The following is a 22,713-nucleotide window of genomic DNA, read 5'->3' on the forward strand; positions in this document are numbered from 1 at the left end:
TGAAAGTGATTCATAAATGAAATTATTATTGTTATTAATAATAACAGTTGCACAAAAGATGCCATGTTTGTTATAGACCTTTAGGATGACATCTATGCAAGTTAGGCATCCTGCTACCCACCTCCCCCCAAAAGGATCCTAGGAATTGTAGTTTACTTCTAACAGAACTACAATTCCCATCACCCTTAACAAACTACAGTTCCCAGGATTGTCTGGCGGGAAGCCATATGCTTTAATGTATGGTGCAGTTTTGACTGGACTCAGGACCAGTTGGTGAACTGCAGAGCAGTGTCCAGAATTGTACCGAGCTGGATGTGTGCTCCATCTGCTCGGATGCAATTTTGGCACATATTTCCAGATCAATGTAATCTAGAAAAATTGTTGTGCAACTTAAAAGAATAACCATCTTGCATATTCGTACACCTGCTAATAGCTCCCCTTTGTTGTTTTATTTACTTTTTTTACAGGATGCAGCTGGTGAAGTTTACAGGGAGGCAATTGAAAATGAACACTTTCACCTGGAAGGTACCTTTTTAAAATATATCAATTACTATGATTACGTTTTAAGAAAAAGCAAAGGAGACTTGTTCTGTGCATATTCAAGAGATGTGTGTATAGGCGTGTATCTGTATAGGCAGGTGGGTAAACAAAACATCCTCCTGAAGTTTCCTTGGTCAGCCAGTGAAAGGTTTGTGTGGTCTTAATTGCAGAGAGTCCCTTCAAGAGTCCTGAGGCCTGGAGTTTTTGCTTCTTGTAAGAACCACTGGTTTTTGCTTTTTGTAAGAACCACTGGTATATGTCTGATCAAAGATGTAGGTCACATCCGCAACCATAAGTCTAACGCACTATTATAAAACTTTAATGGTCGTGGCTTCTCCCAAAGAATTCTGGGAGCTGTAGTCTATTAAGGGCATTAAGAGTTGTTAGGAGGCCCCAATCTGCCTCTCAGAGCAACAGCCCTGAGAGTGATTTAACATAAGGTTACCAGACGTCCCCGTTTCCTGGGGACAGTCCCCAGATTTACAAACCAGTCCCCGTACAAAATCCATTTTGTATCCATCCAAGTTGAAAAGTGTCCCTGGATTCATTAAAAAAAAATCTGGTAATCTTAATTTAACAGCCAGTCCCTTTTGTCAGGGAACTCTGGAAACTGGAGCTCTGTGAAGGGAATAAGAGTGTCCTACTAACTCTCAGCACTCTTAGTAGACTACAGTTTCCAGGGTCCTTTGTTAAAATGGTATCATAGTGCTTTAAATTTATGGTGCAGATGTGTCTATAGTCAACAGTAAGAACAAATTGTAACAACAACAAAAATGTTGCTGAGTATCTTCCTCAGAAGGATTGTTCCAGGTCAAGGTTCCAGCAGTCATTTTATCCTATCAAGGAATTTTGCTATTTCTCCCCCTATTTTGTAAAACAAGCAAACAAAAACAAAAAACTACACCCTAAAGAGAAACATCCCAGCGTACCTTTTGTGGTGGTTGAGCATGCAGATGGTTTGACACACTTTTTGGCAGGGTTTCTTTTTCTTTTCTTTTCTTTTCTTTTCTTTTCTTTGGTTTTTAAAATGTGTTGTGGTTTTGTTGGGTTTTTTTGCACTTCCTGCAATCCTAAAGCTTCTCCCGAATGTACTGATACCTCCCTCCTGTTTATCAACTGCCCAATTGGGCTAAAAAGCTGTCAGCACTCAGCACCTGAGTTTGCTATAAGAGGGGGTGATTACAAGCAGAAAGAAGCCTGTTAAAAGGGGTATGTGGAACAACACTGCGGTGCAAATTTCCATGCACCTTTATGGTATGAAACGCCAGCCTTGAATATCTAAATCACTGTATGGCCTTGAGCAGTGGCATTATAGAAGGCGCAGTGAAAAACCCCCTTAAGTCTAACGTAATACTCAGCACCTGATATCCTCAAACTAGATTGGCAGCAATCTTCTCTGTTAGGCAATGGAACACCTTTTCTTGGTATTGCTTATGTACAAGAAGTCTGACGGACACTGTTGAACGCTGTGGCCTTTTCATGCAGAGAAGTGTTTTCCCTCGCTGGATTCCCTTGCAGTTGCAAGGCAAGTAGATGGTTCCTTTCTTGTGGCTTCCTTGTTCTTTCTGTTTGAATTGGTTCCTCTATGAAGTAGTGCTTTGATGTTCCACAAGCCCACCCACAGTTATTCCAGCAAGGAATAATCTACCAGCATCACTCCCACAAGAGGTAAGGGTTACCAACTTGGAGGATGGCATTAGAAGAGAATTAGACAAATTCACAGAAGATAAGGCTAGCTCTTCCTGCACTCTTGGAAGCAGAAATGCTTCTGAATACCAGTTGATGGAAGCCACAGAAGGAGAGGGTGCTCTTGTGCTCAGGTTGTGCTTGCAGGCTTCCATAGGCAACTGGTTGGCTGCTGGGAGAACAAGATGCTGGACTAGATGGGTCATTGGCCTGATCCAGCGGGCTCTTCTTGTGTTGTTATGGCTGATGGGAGGTTACAACATTTGGGTCATTTTAGTTTGGAGAAGAGGTGATGGAGGGGTGTGTGCAGGGGTGTGGAAGAACTGGAAAAGAGGAAAAATTCCCCCTACTCTCTCATAACGCTGGAACTTATGGGCTTTCAATGAAGCTGAATGTTGGAAGATTCAGGACAGACAAATGGAAGTGCTTCACACAGCACATACTAAAATTGTGGAGTTTGCTGCCACAAGTTGTAGTGATGGCCAGCAACTTGGATGGCTTTAAAAGAGGATTGACCTACCTGTGCATCTGTCCCAGTGCTCTATCCAACAACGCCTGTTCTATTCCTTCTGGGACTCAGATTTCAGCTTCCTGCAGCTGGTGCCTAGTCCCGTATCAAGGATGAGCTTTAGTCACAGCCCCCCAGGTCCATTACTTTCCTTCTCTTCACTTTCCTTCTCTTGCGAACCAATGGTCTGTGATGCTTTCCTGGTAGCACTGTGGCACATGTCAGTAGAATAGTACTGTGTAGCCTTTTGTTGGTCTGATGTCACTGATCTGTGCCAAAGCCCCAACACTCATACTAAAACAAATAGCGGTTGATTGAATTTGCAGCTTCCCAGCTTTGGGAACCTTCATAGCATTGATTGTACCGAAGTTGGGACCAAAAGGCAAAGCAATAAACAGGGAAATAATTGAATCTCTTGCTTTTGTTTCCACATTGTCAGTGTCATTACCACCCCTCCCTTCACCCCTTTGTTATTAACAAGCCATCTGAGCAGCAAAGATGAAAAGAGCCGTCTGATCCGGTCCAAAAAAGAAGCTGGATTTGACTTCTGGGTTGTTATGTAAAGCTTGATCAAATCCTTTTCTTCTTAACAGACTTAACTGGTCAACAGCAAAAGGCTCTGGATTCTTGGATTAAGATAGTATTTGGTAAGAGGACTGGTGCATTAGTGCTTTTCTTTTGAACTGTGGAAAGAACAAAGTAAACATCAAAAGCCTTAAGCCACAAGAGCGGGTTGTTGACTCTGTGTTGATGCTTGACAAGAGGCTAGGACACAACTGGAGCGCTTCTGTTTACCAAGCGGCAGGCAGGCAGGCAGAAACTGTTGACCAATGTTGCCCATTTCAGCCTGTGCCTGCCTTTGATTTATTGGCTTCCCAAGTCCCTCTAAATCTGGGACAAATGAATTTTTCACACAGGGCATGCTGAAGTTAAGCAAAAAATAAAAATAAATAAAAACTAGAGATTAATACTGGCCACTGGTGGATACAGTTGACCATCTTGCTCTTCTTCAAAAGTAAATAAATCTCTTTTGGCAGCTGCTCAGAATGGGAAGCTGTAAATGCAAAGGACATTTCAGCTGGTGTGGCAGCTTATACATGCTGAAATCCTCCTGTGCACAGTGATCCAGTCTCTGCAGCATGTAGCCTGAGAACATCCCCAGACTTGCACCAAGATGGAACCCCTTCCTGGCACCTGGAAGTGACATCATCCATGGGTGGCTGTGGGATCTCCTGGGAAATAGGAAGATGGCCTGAGATGGCCAGATGCAGGAGTAGAAAGCCAGGAGGAAGTAGCCAGAGAGGGACGGGATGAAATGGGAGACAGAGGACAATTGTGAAGGGGACCAGTAGGAAGGCAGGAGAGAGGGACAAAGTGAGAGAGAAATGGAAAAGCCTAGGAAAGGAGGGCTCTCGATTAATAGGTAGGGATAGAGGGAGCTGCCTTATACTGAACCATTGGTCCATCTAGATCAGTACTGTCTGCACCAGCTGTTCCCAACCTTGGGTCCCCAGATGTTGTTGGGCTACAACTCCCATCATCCCTAGCTGGCATGAGCAGTGGCCTGGGATGATGGGAGTTGTAGTCCAACAACATATGGAGACCCAAGGTTGAGAAAGGCTGATCTACACAGACTAGCAGCAGCTCTCCAGGGCTTATAAAAACCATGCTATCCAAGTCAGCTTTTCAGCAAATCATCTCATTGAGCAGCTGGTCAGATCCCTGTACCTCGCCTCTTCTGGGCTTTCACCACCAGCCTACTGGCAGGAGCCCTGAAAACCTTTTCTTGCTTCCAACAAGGTCACATCCCCTCACCTGCAGCCTCTCGTAGGCCTACCCAGATCTGTACATATGCATAATGCATTGTACGTATGTGCCCTCTGGTGCATATCCTCACGTTGCTGTGTGTGCCACCTTTCCTCTGCTGGCATCTGTTTTTGGAAGTCGCACAGAGCAACTTCACGGAAGCAAGTTGTTCTGTGGAATGTCCTCCCTCCCTTTCTTTCTCACACGTTTCCTTGGCCTCTGGCTGGAATCCCCCTTCATCCTGGACCTGCCAGCCTCCTGTGGAACCCCAAACTTGGCTGATGCAGCCCACAGAGATTGGGCTTGAGGCCAGATGAGTTCAAGCCAGATTTCCAGGGGCCATTGATTGGGTGGTGGGGACTGCAGGGAGCCAGATGAAAAAGCAGAGGCTGCTTTGTTGGGCATGTGGGCCTGAGGTTCCCCTAAACCCAAGTGATGTTTTATATGTGCCAAAAGGACCCAAGCGCCATCTGAGCTGGAAACTGTTAAGCTGGCAAATGGGAAAGGTACCATGAAACAACGGGTTGGCCAGGAGTGGGCTGCTGCTGCTGTTGGAGCTACAGCTGGGTGCCAAGTTGAAACTGTTTAGCTTGGCTGGCAGGATGAAAATCGCCAAAGAAACACGAGACTGGTAGGGCTTAGCAGACGGCTTCCTGCGGTTGTATAACGATCCAGGAAATTGTAAGAAGCAGGTTGGTTGTTCACCAGCAGATGAGAGGAAAGTCTTGTGTTGTCATGCGCTCTACGGGGTGCGAGTGGCAAGGAAGGTATACCCTTGTGTGTATAAGAGAGTTCGAACCATTCCCTTGACAAGGACTGGTAATTTAAATCTCCCAAGCTGCTGCTTCAAAATGATTTGGCCTGCTGGATTTTTTCCCCTCCTCCTTGAAAAAATGTCAGGCTGAAAGTGTTTCACCGCCATCTGACAGTGACTCAGGCCACTTCTGCATCATGCATTAGGAGCATTATCATGCCACTTTAAACAGTCATGCCTTCCTCCAAATAATCCAAGGAACTGTAGTTTGTCAAAGGTGCTGAGAGTTGAAAGGGGTTCCCTATTCCCCTCAAAGGGCAACAAATCTCAGAGTTCCTTGGGAAGGGGAATTGCCTCTGCAGGGCCATCCCATAATTGATAGTTGATGGTTTCCAATTTTAATATTTTTATGTGGGTTTTTATTCTGAAATAGAATGATATAGCTGCATATAGGTATTACACTTACACACACACACACACTCTTAGCATTTGAGAAGTCCCTGTGTCAATCTCTGGTGTCCTTACTTGAAAGGATCAGGAAGTGAGTGGGTGGAGAAGACCCGTCTCCACTTGGGACTCTGGAGAGCCACTGCCAGTCAGAGTAGGCAGTTGTTGGGCAATTGGACAAACTGTCTGAATTGGTAAAGAAGGCTGCCTGTTGCTGAATGTGTCGAGCAGAGAGAGAGGGAGAGACTAACTCTGCTCAAGGTCAACCACAGCGGGTGAACAGTGACTACAGCAAGGGCTCAAGACAGTGAAGTGTTTTGAACCCAGCCTCTTTGGAAACAAGGCGAATGTCAGTGGTTTAATTCATTCTGCTTGAGGAACAAAAATCCCCTTTCTCCTTTTAATGGCCCAGTAATAATTATTACTTGATCCTCCTCCCTGTGCACCCTGTGGCGTTTAGCACGGTCTTGTTTATAGCTTATATTGTGCAAAGTGAATCAAAATTCTAGCCTGCGCTGTTGAAAGCAGTACCCATTTTTGAGTCATGGTCAAGAAAGTGTGATTTTTGTTATGAACGGTTTATAACAAAGTTGCTACGGTTTTGGTTATGGATGCCTTCTCTCTCCTGCTGCCCTTTCTCCCAGAACATCATGCTATCCCAACAGAGTTTAAGCCAGAAGTGGGGGCTTCGACCAGTGTTGTTGGATTAAAACACCCATAAAAAAGGTAAAGGACCCCTGACAGTTAAGTCCAGTTGCAGACAACTCTGGGGTTATGGTGCTCATCTCGCTTTACAGGCCGAGGGAGCCAGCGTTTGTCTGCAGACAGTTTTTTCTGGGTCGTGTGACCAGCATGACTGAGCCGCTTCTGGCACAACGGAACACCAAAACCAGAGCAGCACACGGAAACGCCGTTTACCTCTCCGCCGGAGCGGTACCTATTTATGTACTTGCACTTTTGGGGGGCGTGCTTTCGAACTGCTAGGTTGGCAGGAGCTGGGACTGAGCAACAGGAGCTCACCCTGTCATGGGGATTCGAACCGCCGACCTTCTGATTGGCAAGCCCAAGAGGCTCAGTGGTTTAGACCACAGCGCCACCCACCACCCATACTCCCTGATAAATGACTGGGAGTTGGGAGGACCACAGAATTCCCACAAAAGATCCTCCCACCCACCCCTTCTCTCAAACCCCTACAAAGAAAGAGAGCAGGGGGGAAAGAGGGGAGCAATAATGAAAAAATGGAAAGTATGCCAGTTGGGGCCATAGCTCAAAGGTAGAGCACATGCATTGCGTGCCAGAGCTCCTGGGTTCAATCCCTGGTGTTTCCAGGTAGGGATGAGAAAAGACAGCTGCCCGAAACCATGGAAAGCAGCTGCTAGTCAGTGTCAACAGTGCTGAGATGCACCCGTGGTCTGACTCAGTGTAAGGCAGTTTCCTCTGTTCCTAGCTGTTCATTTAGTAAGCGAAACCAAACTCGAGTTCACATGGAGAGTTGTGTGGTAGCGTAGAATGCTTCAGGGACTCCAGACGTTGGCTTGGTTGATCCTTCTCGCTTTGCCAAAAAAAACTTCACAAGCTTTTCATCTTGCATTGTTTAATATGGAAGGTTCTCAAGGACTGAACACAATATTAGTAAGAATAATAACAACAGAAAGAAAGTAAGTAAGCGAGGTGGATGGTGACTGGGGAGAGGGCTGTCTCTGTTGCGGCATCCTTTTTGTGGAATGCTATCCCCAGGAAGACTCACAGTTCACAATGGATATTGGCCAGGGATGTTGATCTTAATCATGTTGCCCTGGATAAACTGACTGCACGCTGGAATGTAGGGATGTCTGAGAAATTCGATTCAGTTCACATTTAAAAGCAAACCTACCTAATTTGTCCTTTCTGAAGCAACACAACCGAACAACAACACAACACGAACACAACCACCCTCTGAAATTTTCACATTTCCCCAGCTTTTGCAGTGCAGTTCTCCAGCCAAGTAACTTGTCCAATAATGCATATGCTATGGTAAAGTGTACATTGAAATGCATGAATTAGTGATAATGACTTACAAATGCGCTTTATATTTTAGGGGGAAATTGCTTTGTGAAAGATGCATATATTGAGAGAAATCTGCACTAAAATGCTGAGGAGGATTGTTTCTTAAAAATATATAGGGTATACGTATATCTCAAACTGATGTGGAAATGTGGAGGACTGAATTTGAGATAGGAACAGTGAGAAACTGGGAGAGGCCAAAATGGGTTGCTGAATCTTTTGATATGGAATGCACCCAATAAGCCTGTAGTTCTGCATTGTGATGGAAAGACAAGCAGCAGTAGACAGGCTGTCCTTCTGGGAAGGCATGGCTAATGTTTTTCATGGTGGAACCTCTTGTAGCCTCCTGAGAAACTTCAAGTTTCCTTGAAAAATGTCCAAAAACCGTGGTTCTGATTCCACAGCCTTTCAGCTCCATAGAACACAACAGGATGCCCCTTGATTCCGAATGCCCTATCTTCACAAAGGTGCAGTTATCGACTCCACAACCCACTGCTTTTTCTTTGAAAGTTCAGGGGCAATGGTACTGTATGTCTGAGCCAAGCTGTCCCCCCGTCCCCCCCGTGTTGTGTGTAACAGTCCCTCCCTTCTCTCTTCTGGCTCGAAAGCAAGTATCCCAGTTAGGGAGAATCACCCGAGGAAATGGAATTTCCAAGCTATCTTTTCATAAAGTTTGTTAAATTCTGGAAGCCCCTTGGGGCAGGGTGGGGGTGGGGAGATGGATGGACGAATGTTTTCAGACACAACAACCCCATTGTCTTGGCAAATCTATAACAAACACCCAAGCACAGACACAGGCGGCAGCAATTGCAGGAGGAAGCGAAGGGAGAGAGAAAAATATGGGGGGAGGACCTTGCCTTGGTCAGCTTGCTGTCCCAGATTGAAAGTGCGAGAGCAGCCAGGGGCCTATTGTGTGCTTTCGGCTCGACTTCTGCTTGGAATAGCCGCAGAAACCCAAAGTTTTTGCTCCACAGGCAGAACAAGTGGCCTTTGTTACCTAGACAGATTACAGCCTTCCCCCCCACCCTCTCCTAAAGTCTGCTCTTCATAAAAGCCCAGCGTGAACAGTGGAATTTCTGACTTGCCTCAGATTCTGAGGCGACTTTTATAGTTTTCAAGTAGCTTCGGGGTTATATTTTAAAAGTTGAATTTCATCACATGTTTTAAGTTTGCTGAGGAGGAGGGGGAAAAGATGTATTTTTAGTGGGGGGAGGCAAGTTTTTGCTTCTCTTCACATTCTCTCCCCCCGCTTTAACAGATGTTTCATCTCAATCATATCCAGACCTCAAAGCATGAGCACCAGTCAACTCTTTTTCCCCCTCTCCTGTGGAAGGAAAAGAGAAAAATGTCATTTATTTGGAGGAGAGTCAGTCTCCCCTTCACAGTGGGTTTTTTTTTTTTTCATTTCATTTTATGGAACCACAATTAGTCTGTGAGTTAAAAGCAAATAATAATAATAATAATAAAAACCATGAAGGCTGCTGAAAATTAACCTGGAGCAGCACCTCTCCCGTATAGATGACCTGGAGACCAGCTGTTCATTTTACGTGGAAACTTTTCCTTCCCACTCCATCCTGCTTTGGAAAAAATAATAATTTTTTTTTTAAAAGGTCTGCAAATGTTCAGGTTTTTCTTGTTCTGTAAGTCAGATCTTGGAATGCAGCTAGTCCTATAGCCAATGAAAAGGTCTTAGTGTACCCACAGTTCATAGCATTGCATTAAGAAAGGTTTTGTATCTATATCTAATCTATATCTATCAGTCTATTCATGTGTATATGGATGTAGATTGAATGGTGCTTTTAATTTCTACAAGTTGAAGACACATTGCTAATGGAGGACTTTCATGGATTTCCATTATAAGTGTTGAGAACCTTTTTTAAAACCAAGGGCCACATTCCATTCCGGCAAATGTTCCAGGGGCCGCTTACCAACGGTGGGTGGGGCCAGAAGCAAAGATGGGCGGGGCTGCTAATGTAAATTTTACCTTTGTACAGTAGTTTCTACATATGCTCACATACACCTCTCTGTCCCTCATCCAGACAAGCAAGAGGCATGGGCACATTCTATTCTTGCCCCGGTATGCTTTTGATGTTTTAGTCATTCGATAGCAAAGGTGCCTTTTGTCTAGACAGCTTGGGGTGCTGGAGGAATCTGCTCTGGCTCTGAGGTGAAGGACACAATCTAGCCAAAGTAGTTCCACTTAAATCAATGGGAGAAAGTGGCACCTCTAGACTTGGAAGACTTGGGTCATAGGCCCAGAGATATGAACGTGCATATACTAACTTAAGTGCAAAGATGTAAATTTAGAATTTTAAATCAAGCCTGCCAATTTTGCATCCTGAGAAATTCCTCAGTTAGTTTGCAGGACACCTTATATCAGTTTGTCTTTAATTAAACTATACCAAATTAAATCCACATCAGATTCTGCTCCAAACCAGTTAAATGTATTATTTATTTTATTTGTTACAATCAGTCCTCCTTCCCAGGGAACTGTAGCTCTGTGAGGGGACTAGGGGCCTCCTAACAACTCTGAGAATCCTTAGGAAACTACAGCTCTGGGGGAAACCCATGACTGTTTAAAGTGGTGTCACAGGTCACATTCACACCATGCATTTACAGTGCTATGTGGAGGCAGAGCCAACTTATTCTAGTTTTGTCACATCTTCCTCCTTGCTGAATTCTGTAAGGACAAGGAAGTTGATGGGCAGTACCACCCTTTGGACTGGCGATGAAGAAGAAGGCCGGCTGCATCCTGCCCCACTTACCCTAACAGATCAAACTCTTCTGTTCTGGGAGGCACCAGCCTCCCTCCTGCAGTGGGTACCCAAAGGCAGGTACAGGTGGCTAGCTACATGTAGCAATGGGGGTACGCTTTGACAATGCTCCAACTCAGGGTCACCATGGGGCTTTGTGGTAGGGTAAAAACATCAGCTTCCTGATGCCCCCCTGCCCTTCCACTTAGTATACCCAAATCCAGGAGATGGGTAGGTAAGCTGGAGGGCAGGTGACAGCACTGAGCTCTGCTGGGATTTTGTGCCCTTGGTAGCTGCCCAAGGATGCTGGTGTCTGCCAGCAGCCCTGTGAGTCCCTTGGTTTTATACAATGGATTTAAAAAATGTTCCTAAACCTGCCCATGACAGCAGGAGCATCAGTTGCATGCTTGGTTCATAGCACGCCAAAGAACGTTCAAGATCGGTCTCTGCAGCGTTCTGTCTTTGCGATGAGCTGCGCGAGGGTCATAGTGACAGCTTTCCCCATGGGAAGCAATTTTGATGAAAAGGTTGATATGCTTATTCTATCGTCCTGGTAAGCTTCAGAACTCTTGTTATCATTGCCAATGTGGCAGAAACCCAGTTTTCTCCTTGAACATCTAAGTTAGACAAGAGACTGGTCGGAAATCAAAGCCTGCATTATTAATGGCATTACCTACGCGCACAGCCTTCATTTAAATAGTGTTGCGTAGGCTTTTCCTTAAGACTTTAAAAGTAAAATAAAACAAAACCCTAAAGGGACCACACCAAAAAAAAAAAAAAGACGCAATGAAAAGGCAAAGGAGAGAGAGAGAGAGAGACTGTGGAAACATAAATATGTAAAATTTGGGTTGTGCAAGAGGAGTGCTGTGTTGCTGCATCTGTAAATTGCAGTTGCCAACCAAAATAAGCAACCTTGGAAACGGGAGCAATTTGGTATGTATTATTCCGGGTGGGTCTACCTAGAATTTGCCTTGCCTCCCCTGCCTCCTGCCCCCTTGGTTCAGAGTAGGGCTATTAACCAGAGTAGGGCTATTAAGGAATTTCAGTGGGTGAAGCAGAACATCTGCTCCGCACGCAGAAAGTTGCTATGATGGAAACAGGATGCTGGACTAGATGACCCACTGGCCTGATCCAGCAGCTCTTATGTTTGTACGTGAGTTGAAATAAAAAAAAATCTGGAGCAGGGATAACCATCATGGCATCTTCCACATGTGGTTGGGCTCCCAACTCCCATCAACCTCAGCCAGCATGGCCAATGGTGGTGGGAGATGTGGTTCAACAGCATCTGGAGGGTACCACATTGGAAGGGCTGTAGTTTAGGCATAGAGCATCTTGCTTGCATTCAGAAGATTCCAAGTACTTTTTCCAGGTAGGGTTGGAGAGCTGCTGCCAGTAATCACAGATGATACTGAGCTTGATGGAGTGATTCTACTAGAAGGCAGTTATTCCTATGCTGTTGCTATTGTTTTCAGTTCTTACCCACCTTTCACCATAAGGGCCCAGAGCGGGTTACAGCAACTTAAAAAAAACACCCCACATTAAAAACAGTTCAGAACAAACTGTAGCTACAAGAAAAAGGTGGACCCTTAAATACATGTGTCTCCGTTGTCAAAAGCCCAGGTAAAAAAGGAAGTTGTACAATTTGGCCCAGCAAGGCAAGCACAGCTGGATGTGTGACAGTTTTGCCATCCCGGTAAGTCACAAGTTTAGCCTCTGCTAGACCATCATTCATAGCTGGAGGAAGATTTTCCAGCAGGGTAGCTGTGTTAAGTCTCCTTGCAGTAAAAGTGAGTCTTGTGGCACCTTAAAGATTAACAGACTTATTACGGCATGAAACCTTTGTAAGTGTGATCCTGAAGTGTAAATACACATAGTAGGGGTGGGATTGTGTAGTCCACAAAAGCTTGTGAATAACTATGTTCAATACTGTTCGTGCCTGCAAACATTTTGGGGTAGTCATACTGCTTCATTTCCTATCCATGCACATCCCAAAGCTCCCTGATGAGATCCTACAACTTTCTGTCCTGCCTCTGTTGCACTGCACTGCAAAAGAGTGGCCCTCCAGTTAACAATAATGTGATAACATTGAGAAAGCGTACCAGGAAAAAAGAAATTAATAAAGCAGAATGATAAATGCCCACTAATGCACTATCATTGCACCAGTGACATGTTGGAGAATACACCTGCACACAAACACTCCAGTCTGGAGGGGCTGCAAGTCATTAAGATGTTGAAAGACATTTTTTTTTTTGAAAAAGACTGCTCCGCTTTGAGGCTTACATGTTGCAGAGGCTGGACTTACACATCTCTCAGTCAGTTAATTGATTAAATCAGTGTGCATGTTGTAATGCATGGGTAGGCAAACTAAGGCCCAGGGGCTGGATCCGGCCCAATCACCTTCTCAATCGGGCCCGCGGACGGTCTGGGAATCAGCGTGTTTTTACATGAGTAGAATGTGTCCTTTTATTTAAAATGCATCTCTGGGTTATTTGTGGGGCATAGGAATTCATTCATCCCCTAGGTAGGTAGATAGGTAGGTAGATAGATAGATAGATGATAGATAGATAGATAGATAGATAGATAGATAGATAGATAGATAGATAGTCTGGCCCCACACAAGGTCTGAGGGACAGTGGACCAGCCCCCTGCCGAAAAAGTTTGCTGACCCCTGTTGTAAAGTCTCAAATTGGAGGAGCTTAGAACAGACTCCTGTGGGAAGGGGAGAAGCACTGTCCCTATATGATTGAAATAAATAGTTTTATATACTTATCTTTGTTTCTGACACGAAGAAGAAATAGCCATATTTACATTCCTTGTCACTGAATTCCCTAAGGCCAGTAATAATGATAACTTAAAACACCTCAGTGCATTTAAGCTGGTATGGCTGGCCCTAAATATTTGCACTGAAGAATCTGTATCAGTGCAACATTGGAAGTTTATGGTGCTGCAACTGGCCGTAAGAACAGGTGAGAATCTGTGGGCATACCTAGCATTAATTTGGAACCTTGCCTTTTAAAACAACAACCACCATGCTTTTGATACTTAGCAGTATAATATTTCATCATTAGTTCATTCTAGCCCAAACTTGCTAATTTTTGAGAGAAGGGGTGTGTGTAGGCATGTAAAGGGAGGCAGGGGGGTGTAGAGAAAGAAATCATTCTTCTTTGATCTCTGCAGAGATGGGAAAGGGCTGTTCTGTTGAGGCTTTTGGCTAACACAACAAACAGTGTTTAAAATTTAACTTTGCTTAATTAATTAGTAATTCTGTTTAATGCCGTCTGATCTTCATCCAAAAGGTATTCTGAAGCTTGAAAAAAGTGAACATCAAAGTAGGTTGGGTGAAGATGGTCAAGTAAGGCATTTAATCTGGCAGTTGCTGTTGATGAAACATACCAGCCAGGCCACTAATTGGGAAGAGAAAGGACTGTCTGGTATAAATTCATCAAACAATTTAGTGTGAGGAATTGAAGTTTGGTGCCTGAGCTTGTACTGAAGTGATATAATTGCTAACTAATAGCAGTTTAGAACTGCCATATGTTTTGGCAGCGTCTGTCAAAAAAAAAAATTTAAAAAAAGAAAGGAGAAAGTGTATCTCTCTCTGTGTGTGTGTGTGTGTGTGTGAGTGAGAGAGAGAGAGAGAGAGAGAGAGAGAGAGCGCATTCTAAATGCAACAAATGAGATGTCCCTTACCAACAATCAGCCACTGCAAACAGAGATCAAGCCACTGGAATCTGTCTTCCAAAGTTATTGTAAATGCAAATAAATTTTGGGCTCACTTCCCATGGCACTGCCATGAGAACACTAAGCAGGTTGGTATCAGTTGACACCTACTCTGCAAAAGTTTGTAGCCCTTGCCAACCAGAAGTGCCTAGTATTGCTATGAAGATGGAGTTGTGTGTCCCACTGGTTTTTAGACACTCATTGGTCTAAACCACAGTTGGTACACACAATGGTGGAGGAAGGGCGTGCTGGGGGTGCGGTGTCATCCCTGGTGTCATCCCTGAGGGGGGTGACATCACCGCAGCACCCCCTTGGGACACCCTTCAGGCGGCACCCACCTGGGATGCTTGCTGCGGGTGGCGGTGCCCCCGTGCTCGCCACCCTGCCCCCGGGTGCACAGCACGTGCGCCGCTCCTGGTGCCAGAGCAGCTAGCTCCTCTTCTGGGTACACAATGCAGCAGCTGCAGAATGCTTGTGAGTACCAGGTGTTAAGATCATATCACACCTATTACACACTGGCTACATTGGCCAGCAGTTATTCATTTATTTTCCCAGTTCAAGGTGCTGGCTTCGCTCTTTGATTCTTTAAACCAGGGGTCAGCAAACCTTTTCAGCAGGGGGCCGGTCCACTGGCCCTCAGACCTTGTGGGGGGGCGGACTATGTTTTGGGGTAAAAAATGAGCCCAGAGATGCATTTTAAATAAAAGCACTCATTCTACTCATGTAAAAACACCAGGCAGGGCCCACAAATAACCCAGAGATACATTTTAAATAAAAGGACACATTCTACTCATGTAAAAACATGCTGATTCCTGGACTGTCCGTGGACTGGATTTAGAAGGCAATTGGGCCGGATCTGGCCCTGGGTCTTAGTTTGCCCACCCATGCTCTAAACTTGTGGTACCCAACCTGTTACACTCCAGATGTTTAACCCCCATCATCCCTGACCGTTGGTTATGCTGGCTGGGGCTGTTGGGAGTTGGAATCGTAACAACACCTGTTGGGTGCCATTAGCCTACTCCTGCACTTAATGGTTATCTGAAGGGCTGTTTGCACCCTTGTGGGCCTGCCTATGTGTGGTCCACTGCAGGGGTGGGTGGGGGGGACTAAGTTCCATTCCAGAAGAGGCCAGAGGGGGGAGGTGTGTAGTCAAAACCTGGTTGGGGTCAAGATCCATTGGAGGAACTTAGTCAGAGTTCTGTTACACAGGACATGTGGCTCAGAGTGAGGGGTGAGCTCTGAGGCTAAGGACTGGTGGGCAGAGATTGGCTCTTGGGGTTCAGCTGGTAGAATGCTCAGGGGGGCTGGTATTGCAGCCCAGATTGTGCCCTTGAGGGCAAAAAGTTCCATCTGCCAAACCTGCAGTAGAAATAGTGTTGGTGGAGCAGGTAGCCCTACTTTAAGCCCCCATCTATAAGTGCTTAGTCTCTATCCATTGATTCCTTCTTACAAATGCCCCATGTTTGTGTTACCTTGGGGGAAATGGGCTTGCCAAGGTAATGTTTAGTCCTGGGCAGAACAGAGCAATTCACCATTTGTCTCTAACCTACACCAGGCATGCTCATTTGGTTTTGCTAATGGAGGCTGATTTCTGTTTGGCTTGGGTGATTTCTACCTCATTTTCCTGGTTGGTGGGGTGGGGGGGTTGGGAGTAGCAGAAGATAAGCATCTTGGGGGAATATGTTTCAATCAGTGCAACCATGTGCTTAGCAGGGGGTGATGATACTTTTTCATTCATGTCTTAGAATTAAAACTTGAAAGTGAAATTTGAATTTGAAGATAATTGCCTGGTTACAGGACTCCTTTAATTTGGACTCTGAAAACTAGTTGTTTCTTATGATCAGGGCTGTACAGCTCACATGGAATTTGCCTGCCTTATTTGTCCAGCTAGCCCAGAGGTTGCAGAAGAAACTATAATCCTGCATTCTGTTTTGTGCCGACATAATACCTAACCATGGTTCTTTCCTTAACCTATATTTGAGTACATGCAGCAGCTGCTATAGGTGCTGTATATGTGTGACTGTGCACACACATATCACACTGAACCCAAGAGTAACTCCAGAACATCAGAAAACATGGGCAGTGTGGGCTGGGGGCAGGGCAGCCTTACGGGGTCCCAGCCAACACGCATGGGGGTCTGGAACATAACCCCTATGAGAATCGGTCGCTGCCTGTATTTTATTTAAAAACCTATATCAGGGATGGGAAACTTTAAAAAAAAAATTACTGCAAAAACAGAAGTTACTGGACTCCCATAATCCAATTCACCAGGCTGGCTGGAATTGATGGGAGTTCAAGTCCAACATCTGGAGGGCCTCAGGTTTCCCATCCCTAACCTGTATCGTGGTTCTGTGAACCAGGATGTGGCACAGTGTTTTGAAGTGGATTTGCAAACTATATACATGGATTAATCAAAGCTAAGATAGTGAGCAAAACATGGTCTGGAAGTTGCCTTGACAATTAGATCTTGCTAGTATCTCAGTGCTGGTGTCTCCTTATACAAGTGATCTAGGGACAGAGTTTATGTCAGCAAGCCAAACCATGGTTTAAGTGTGGAATGCTTTGAAATTTAACAAGGATCAAAGCAAGAAACCATGGTTGGCGCTGGCCATGTCAAATCCTTGGTCTGCTGAAGCTAATTGAGGTTCTCTTTTTTTTCTATCTTGCCCTGAAAATTTTGATTTGAATTCTTTTAATTCCTGGCTCTTCAAATGCTTAATTAGTGATTATGCCAATTCTCCAACTGAACGTTTTCTTTCCGATGGCACAAAATCAAGACCCTGCTGGTAAACCACAAATGAGTCTGTGTAATGCTACCTGACAACATTCTTTGTTTATCTAAATTAGTCTTTCTTTTTCTCTCTCTCTCCCCACCACCCTTACCGCAAATCTCTAAAGTTTGGAGAGAATAATAACTCTTGAACCCATAAAATGCTTCTTTCTTTCTTTTTTAGCTTGATTATATAAAAGATGATAGAATCACCCCACTGTTGCTTAATTCCAAAATGTTTAAATCCAGGCCATTCAAGAAAAATCTGACTTTTCTTCTGGAAAACATGTCTGTTTCGACTTTGATGTGTCTCCAGGATAAAAGACTTCCAAGTTTGCTGGACAGCCACCAAGAAAGCCTTTATATCTCATTTTTCCTGTTCAAAATCGCCACCTGGATAGTATCGGCAAAGGGCTTGTTCATGGTTGATCTTAAAAGCTATGATATAGCAGGAAATGATTTTCAAGGCATGTATGGATAAGCTTTTCAGGACTTTGTAGAGCGGAGTATTTATTATTCCTTTTCTCCCAGGCCTTTGGCTAATTAAACAATCCATGGCCTTTTAAACTGTGGGGGTAGAATTGTTTTTGTTTGTTACTATGTTGTGTATTTTTGTATTTTTATATTGTAAACTGCCTTGTGATCCTCGGCTGAAGGGCAGCATAGAATAATAATAATAATAATAATTATTATTATTATTATTATTATTATTATTTCATTGCTAAATCATTAATCAGCAGTTATTTCAGTGTGGAGCATCTCATGGTGGATTAAGTTTGAACCCTGTTTGATTTAGTTACAGGGCATCATTGTGTCTGTGGTCTTGAGAATGCAAAAAGCAAAAAAAAAGTGGTTCATGCGCATGCATATTTTGTTTGAGAGAATGGCAGTGGTTTGGTGCAAAGTGTCATGAGCCCTGAGAAAATGCCTTGGTAAGGCTGGTATGATGGGTAGGAGAAATGGGATGAGGTTATGGAAATGGATCTTGAAGAGTCCCCATGTTTTGAAAGTTGCTGGTTTGGATGCTGGGGAGGGGCCAAGTAAACTTTCAGGGGGAAGTCCTTCCCTTTGGATATCTCAAGAGTAGAGGAGGAGCCACCTGACGTGACTCCTACTCTTCCTCCCATCTTCAGATTGCTTCCCACCTCTAGGGAGGCCACCATGGCAATATTGGACAGTGAGTTGACCAGCTCTTCAAAAGGAGAGCTTGGGGGCATGTCAAGTGTTGGGAATAACATCTTATCTGCTTAGCCATGTTCCTCAGTGCTCTGATAGAACCACTGACTTGCATACCTTGTAACCTGATCTGTGTTTGGTCTGTGCAGTGAATTCGGAAATAAAGCCTTTGGCAATAATTGAGCTGAGAGTGCGAGTATCCACCACTGGGGGCCAGGGCACAAAAGGAATTAAAGTATCATGAGAATGCAGAAAGTGTGATGTAAAGAGTTTAAAATCTTACAGGAACGCATACTATTTCTTCATGAACATATAGTTCATGGTGCATGGGTACAAAGCACGGTGGGTTTTTGGAATTTTCAGATTGCCGAATATTCAGATTGAGGGTCAGAAGTGACAAGGCCGCAATATTCAAACCAACTATCGTTCTCTCCCTGCACCCACTTCCAAGCATTTTGTCAGAAATCCCCGTTGGCATGGAATTCTTAAAGAGCCAGTGGTATTATTGCCTGCCTTTATTGGTTAAACTCAGCAACAGCCTGAACACAGACTGCAGATTGACAGTAATGGATTCAGCACCCTTACACATATGCTTTTTGTTCTCTCTTGTTCTTTCTCACAAATAGATGTTATTAATTAACTGTCCTCGGCAAAAAGACATCTGTAAGTATACTTGTGCCAATTAGCTTTCTTTAATGCAGGAATAGTATTTCACAACGTTTGAAATGTAATAGTTTCCTCGCTTTGTTGTATTTCCAGTTTCAAATAGAAAAGGAACATTGTAGTGTGGCGTTCAAGGCACATATTTCCCAATTAATAGCAAAAAGTGGGAGAAAAGGGACACTGTGAAGAAACAAATGCAATGTTTTTCAGAGACGCACTAATAATTTTGAATAAAAATGAGAAGAAAGGGCCCTGTTTGGCAGTATTTGGGGAGGGGGGAAAGGACGCTCAACTCAGGAGTTTCCTCTTACCTGTAGAGGTGGGAAATCTCAGGCCTGGGGGCTGAATGGTGCCCTCCATGCATATCTATCTGGCCCCTGGAACTCTCCTCAGGGCACACATCCCACTGGCCCTTTCTTTGTACCCTAAGTGTTTTTGCCTGGCTTGAAAATGCTTTTAAACGCTGATAATGTCTATTGCTTGTATGATGATGGTTGTGTAGGAGAGAGCCTATGGTACAAAGGTAAAATTTGCATGTTTTGCTCCACCCACTTTCGCCTCTGATTCCGCCCACCACTGTGGCCCACCACTGCATAGGCTTTGATAACTTCAAGGGACCCCAGTAGTCATCCTAAGCAGTGACTGGTGGAGGAGAGGTGCATGCCAGTGGAGTTCCTCATAAGCTCAGATGACTTACGCAAGCAGGTGCCAAATTCTTTGTTTGAGCACTTCCCTTTCAAGTTGGCCATGGTGTAATTAAAGGTCAGTTTCACAATCCAAGGCTAGTTGCACAGGTTTATGCACCTTGGGGTCTTGAGGTGTCTGTGGGCCCTTCAGAGCCTGCTGGTTCCATGTTAGATTCCTTAGCTCCAACACACAGGCATCTTTTAAAACGTTCTACGTGGTAATTAATCTGCATTAAGTCACCTTGAGAGACTTCTTGAAGCCCCCAGGAGATGACAATGATGATTTTACATAAAGCTCACTGCTGCTGTTGGAGACTCAACACTCCATTGGGTCGGCTGGGCTTGGACTGTCTGTCCATGCCAGAACTGGCATTTTCATGTCCTAGGAAATGCAGGACGAGGCAGCACTGGCTCAGAGCTAGACTTGTCAACCAACGCCTCTTCTGCAGGTGCAAGATCACTGACAGGAGGCGGAGGTGGTGCCTGCATGGGAGAGGGCTGGTCAGAAGCATCAGGTGACACAAGAACAGGCCCCTTCCCTGACATCCTGCTTGGTCTCTCCCTGCAACTCAGCTCTATGCCTGGCATATTTCCTCTGGCAACTCTTGAGGCTTCCCGGGGACAGTGGAGTCCTAACCCACTAGGACCCTCTCCTATTAAGAAAGGTTGCTCTCCTATAAAGAAAGTGTTTGGGACTTTTTAGTTTAGAGGAAAGACAAGTAAGATAGAAGTCAGAGGTTTATACATGATAGAAGTTTATAAAACAAAACATGGCATGGAGAAAGTGGATAGAGAAATGTTTCTTGCCCTTTCTCATAGCACTAGAACTCGTGGACATCCAGTGAAGCTGTATGTTAGAAGATTTAAGACCGATAAAAGAAAGGATTTCTTCATGTGCATAGTTAAACTGTTGAACTCACTGCCACACAAGGTAGAGATGGCTCCATTGGCCTGATCCAGGAAGCTCTTATGTTCTCGTGTTGTCCCTGAGATCATTGGACTCTAGACCTCTTGATGTCTCTGCAGGGCTCAAGACATATACAAATAAAGCTGGAAAAGCCTACTAACTACTCTTCCATGCTTCCTCACTTTAAAGTAGCTTGTGCCTCCCCTTGCAACTTTAAGGGAGACCATCTCAATGCTCTCTTTGTTGGGACCTGGCCTTGAGTTTGTGTCTCTATAGCAGCAGCCTCCAATGTCACAAAGTAGATGATCGTTGAAAATAGGATCTTTGGATTCTGTCTGCTGTTATTCCCATAAGGAGCAAACTATGGCTTTCCGTAACTGCAAGGCCAAGGTCTTATGACCAACAGTGTGCCTCTTGGGGTGGGGTGGGGTGCTGGCATCTGAAGAGGAAGTCAATGGATATTTTTCAAGTAATGATACTGTCCATGGATCTTTTTCCAACGTCTCAGACACTGGAAACAGGAGCCTTTTAATGCTTTCCTCTTATTTAAGATAGCAGTCTAGTCTGGACAGATTTAATATTGTTGGCAAGATTCTTGGTGGAAGTTCTCATTGTGTGTAGCTGAACTCTGGCATGTAGCTCAACGGTGTTTCTCAGTTTATGGTTTTAACTCTCCCAGACAAGCATCCACGTTTTATTTAATAGCTGCTTTCAGTACATTTTTGTTCCGTTTAGTGATTGGGGTTTCTGTCCAATTCGGTTTGTCTCAGTTTCACATTTTTCCATTCTTAAGTTCAGTTCTCCACATGTCCACATCGGTTTGTGATATTTTGTGATGTCCTCATGAAAATTCATCAGTGAATTTCATCTGACGTACACATTTTTGTATGCCATTTTCCCTAATAGGCACAGTTTTGCAAAGCTATGTCCCCATTTATAATGCGTTTTGGAATGTAATTTTCACTAACATATGTGCACACAGGCATACACACACAATTTATGCTAATATATGAATTCTTGTACACATTATGTGTCTGAAGAGCAGTGTTACAAAATTAGGGGAAGTGCACATTTCAAAGGTAAACTCCAGTAATAAAACATGAACTCTCATAGCTGCAGTTTCCAGTACAATGCCTCTTACTACACCTAACTGGTGCCCGAACGAGGAACTGCCCAATTGTATACATTGGGGAAATAGAATGTGGTAATATCGCACCCTGACCCTAACAAACAACTATGAATCCAACAGCTGACCATTCTTATTGTATTCCCTTCTAGACAAAGAGTGCCACAAGCTCAGAGCAGCAATTCATGTAATCAGCGAAGCCCAGGTAGTTTTGTGGCTTCCGGTTCCTCCAGCTATCTTTGGAACAGGACTGAGGGGGCTTGCCATGCTGCTCCCTCCAATCCCAAGTACAGTGGTACCTCGGGTTACAGACTCCGCTAACCCAGAAATAGTACCTCGGGTTAAGAACTTTACCTCAGGATGAGAACAGAAATTGCGCAGCGGTGGCAGCGGGACGCCCCATTAGCTAAAGTGGTACCTCAGGTTAAGAACGGTTTCAGGTTAAGAACGGACTTCTGGAATGAATTAAGTTCATAACCAGAGGTTCCACTGTACATTAATTTGCACAGCAATCAGGTCAAGTCTCTGCTCGCTGATCCAGTGTGCCCTTTTGTTAAGGCCTTTGGGCTCCTTCGTGTCCTATTTCTGCATTGACAGGGAGGGACCAGTGAGGCACATGGACACCAGCTCTTTTTCTGGCTTTTGACTCTTAAGGTGTATATTTTTAAAACCCAATATATTTTTGTGTTTGTAAGTTGTTCAAGTTGTTCTTAATATTGTGTGCTTTAATGTTGTAGCCCACCCTGAGACCTTAGGCTGAAGGGCAGGAAATAAAATAAAATAATAAATAAAGTTATACACTGATATTTATGTGATTTTGTTTAAAACAAGATAGAGAGAGAGAAAGCGACTCTCCAATTGAAATTGAAGTGCTCAGTATGTTGAAATACAAAGCAGAGTTTTAAAGGCAACAGTCCCCTAGCAACCCGATCTCAGGTAAAATGAGCAGAAAACCTTTGCCTGCATTCAGTATTTTTAAAAAAGTATTTCCAAGTCATTTATATGGCATGTTTTTCCTTCTTCATCCTCCCTCCATATCTGCTCTCCACCCCGATTTTAAGGATCTAATTCATCCCGGGACAGTTTTCACCTGCTAGGAAATGTTACTTCAATGTTTAATTTAATCTT

At 44.3% G+C, this 22,713-nt stretch overlaps 1 protein-coding gene across 3 annotated transcripts in view; it reads left to right on the top strand.

Annotated features, from left to right (window-relative positions):
* Nucleotides 1-22,713, top strand: part of NKD1 (NKD inhibitor of WNT signaling pathway 1) — a 120,786-nt gene that overhangs the window by 69,180 nt on the left and 28,893 nt on the right. For all 3 annotated transcript variants that reach the window (XM_081924080.1, XM_081924079.1, XM_081924081.1), the window contains one exon: nucleotides 468-525. In XM_081924080.1, the coding sequence (XP_081780206.1) occupies nucleotides 468-525 (58 nt within the window). The remainder of the gene's footprint in view (nucleotides 1-467; nucleotides 526-22,713) is intronic.

The sequence above is a fragment of the Podarcis melisellensis genome (genome assembly GCF_964234715.1).
Source record: "Podarcis melisellensis genome assembly, chromosome: 8".
NCBI lineage: Eukaryota > Metazoa > Chordata > Lepidosauria > Squamata > Lacertidae > Podarcis > Podarcis melisellensis.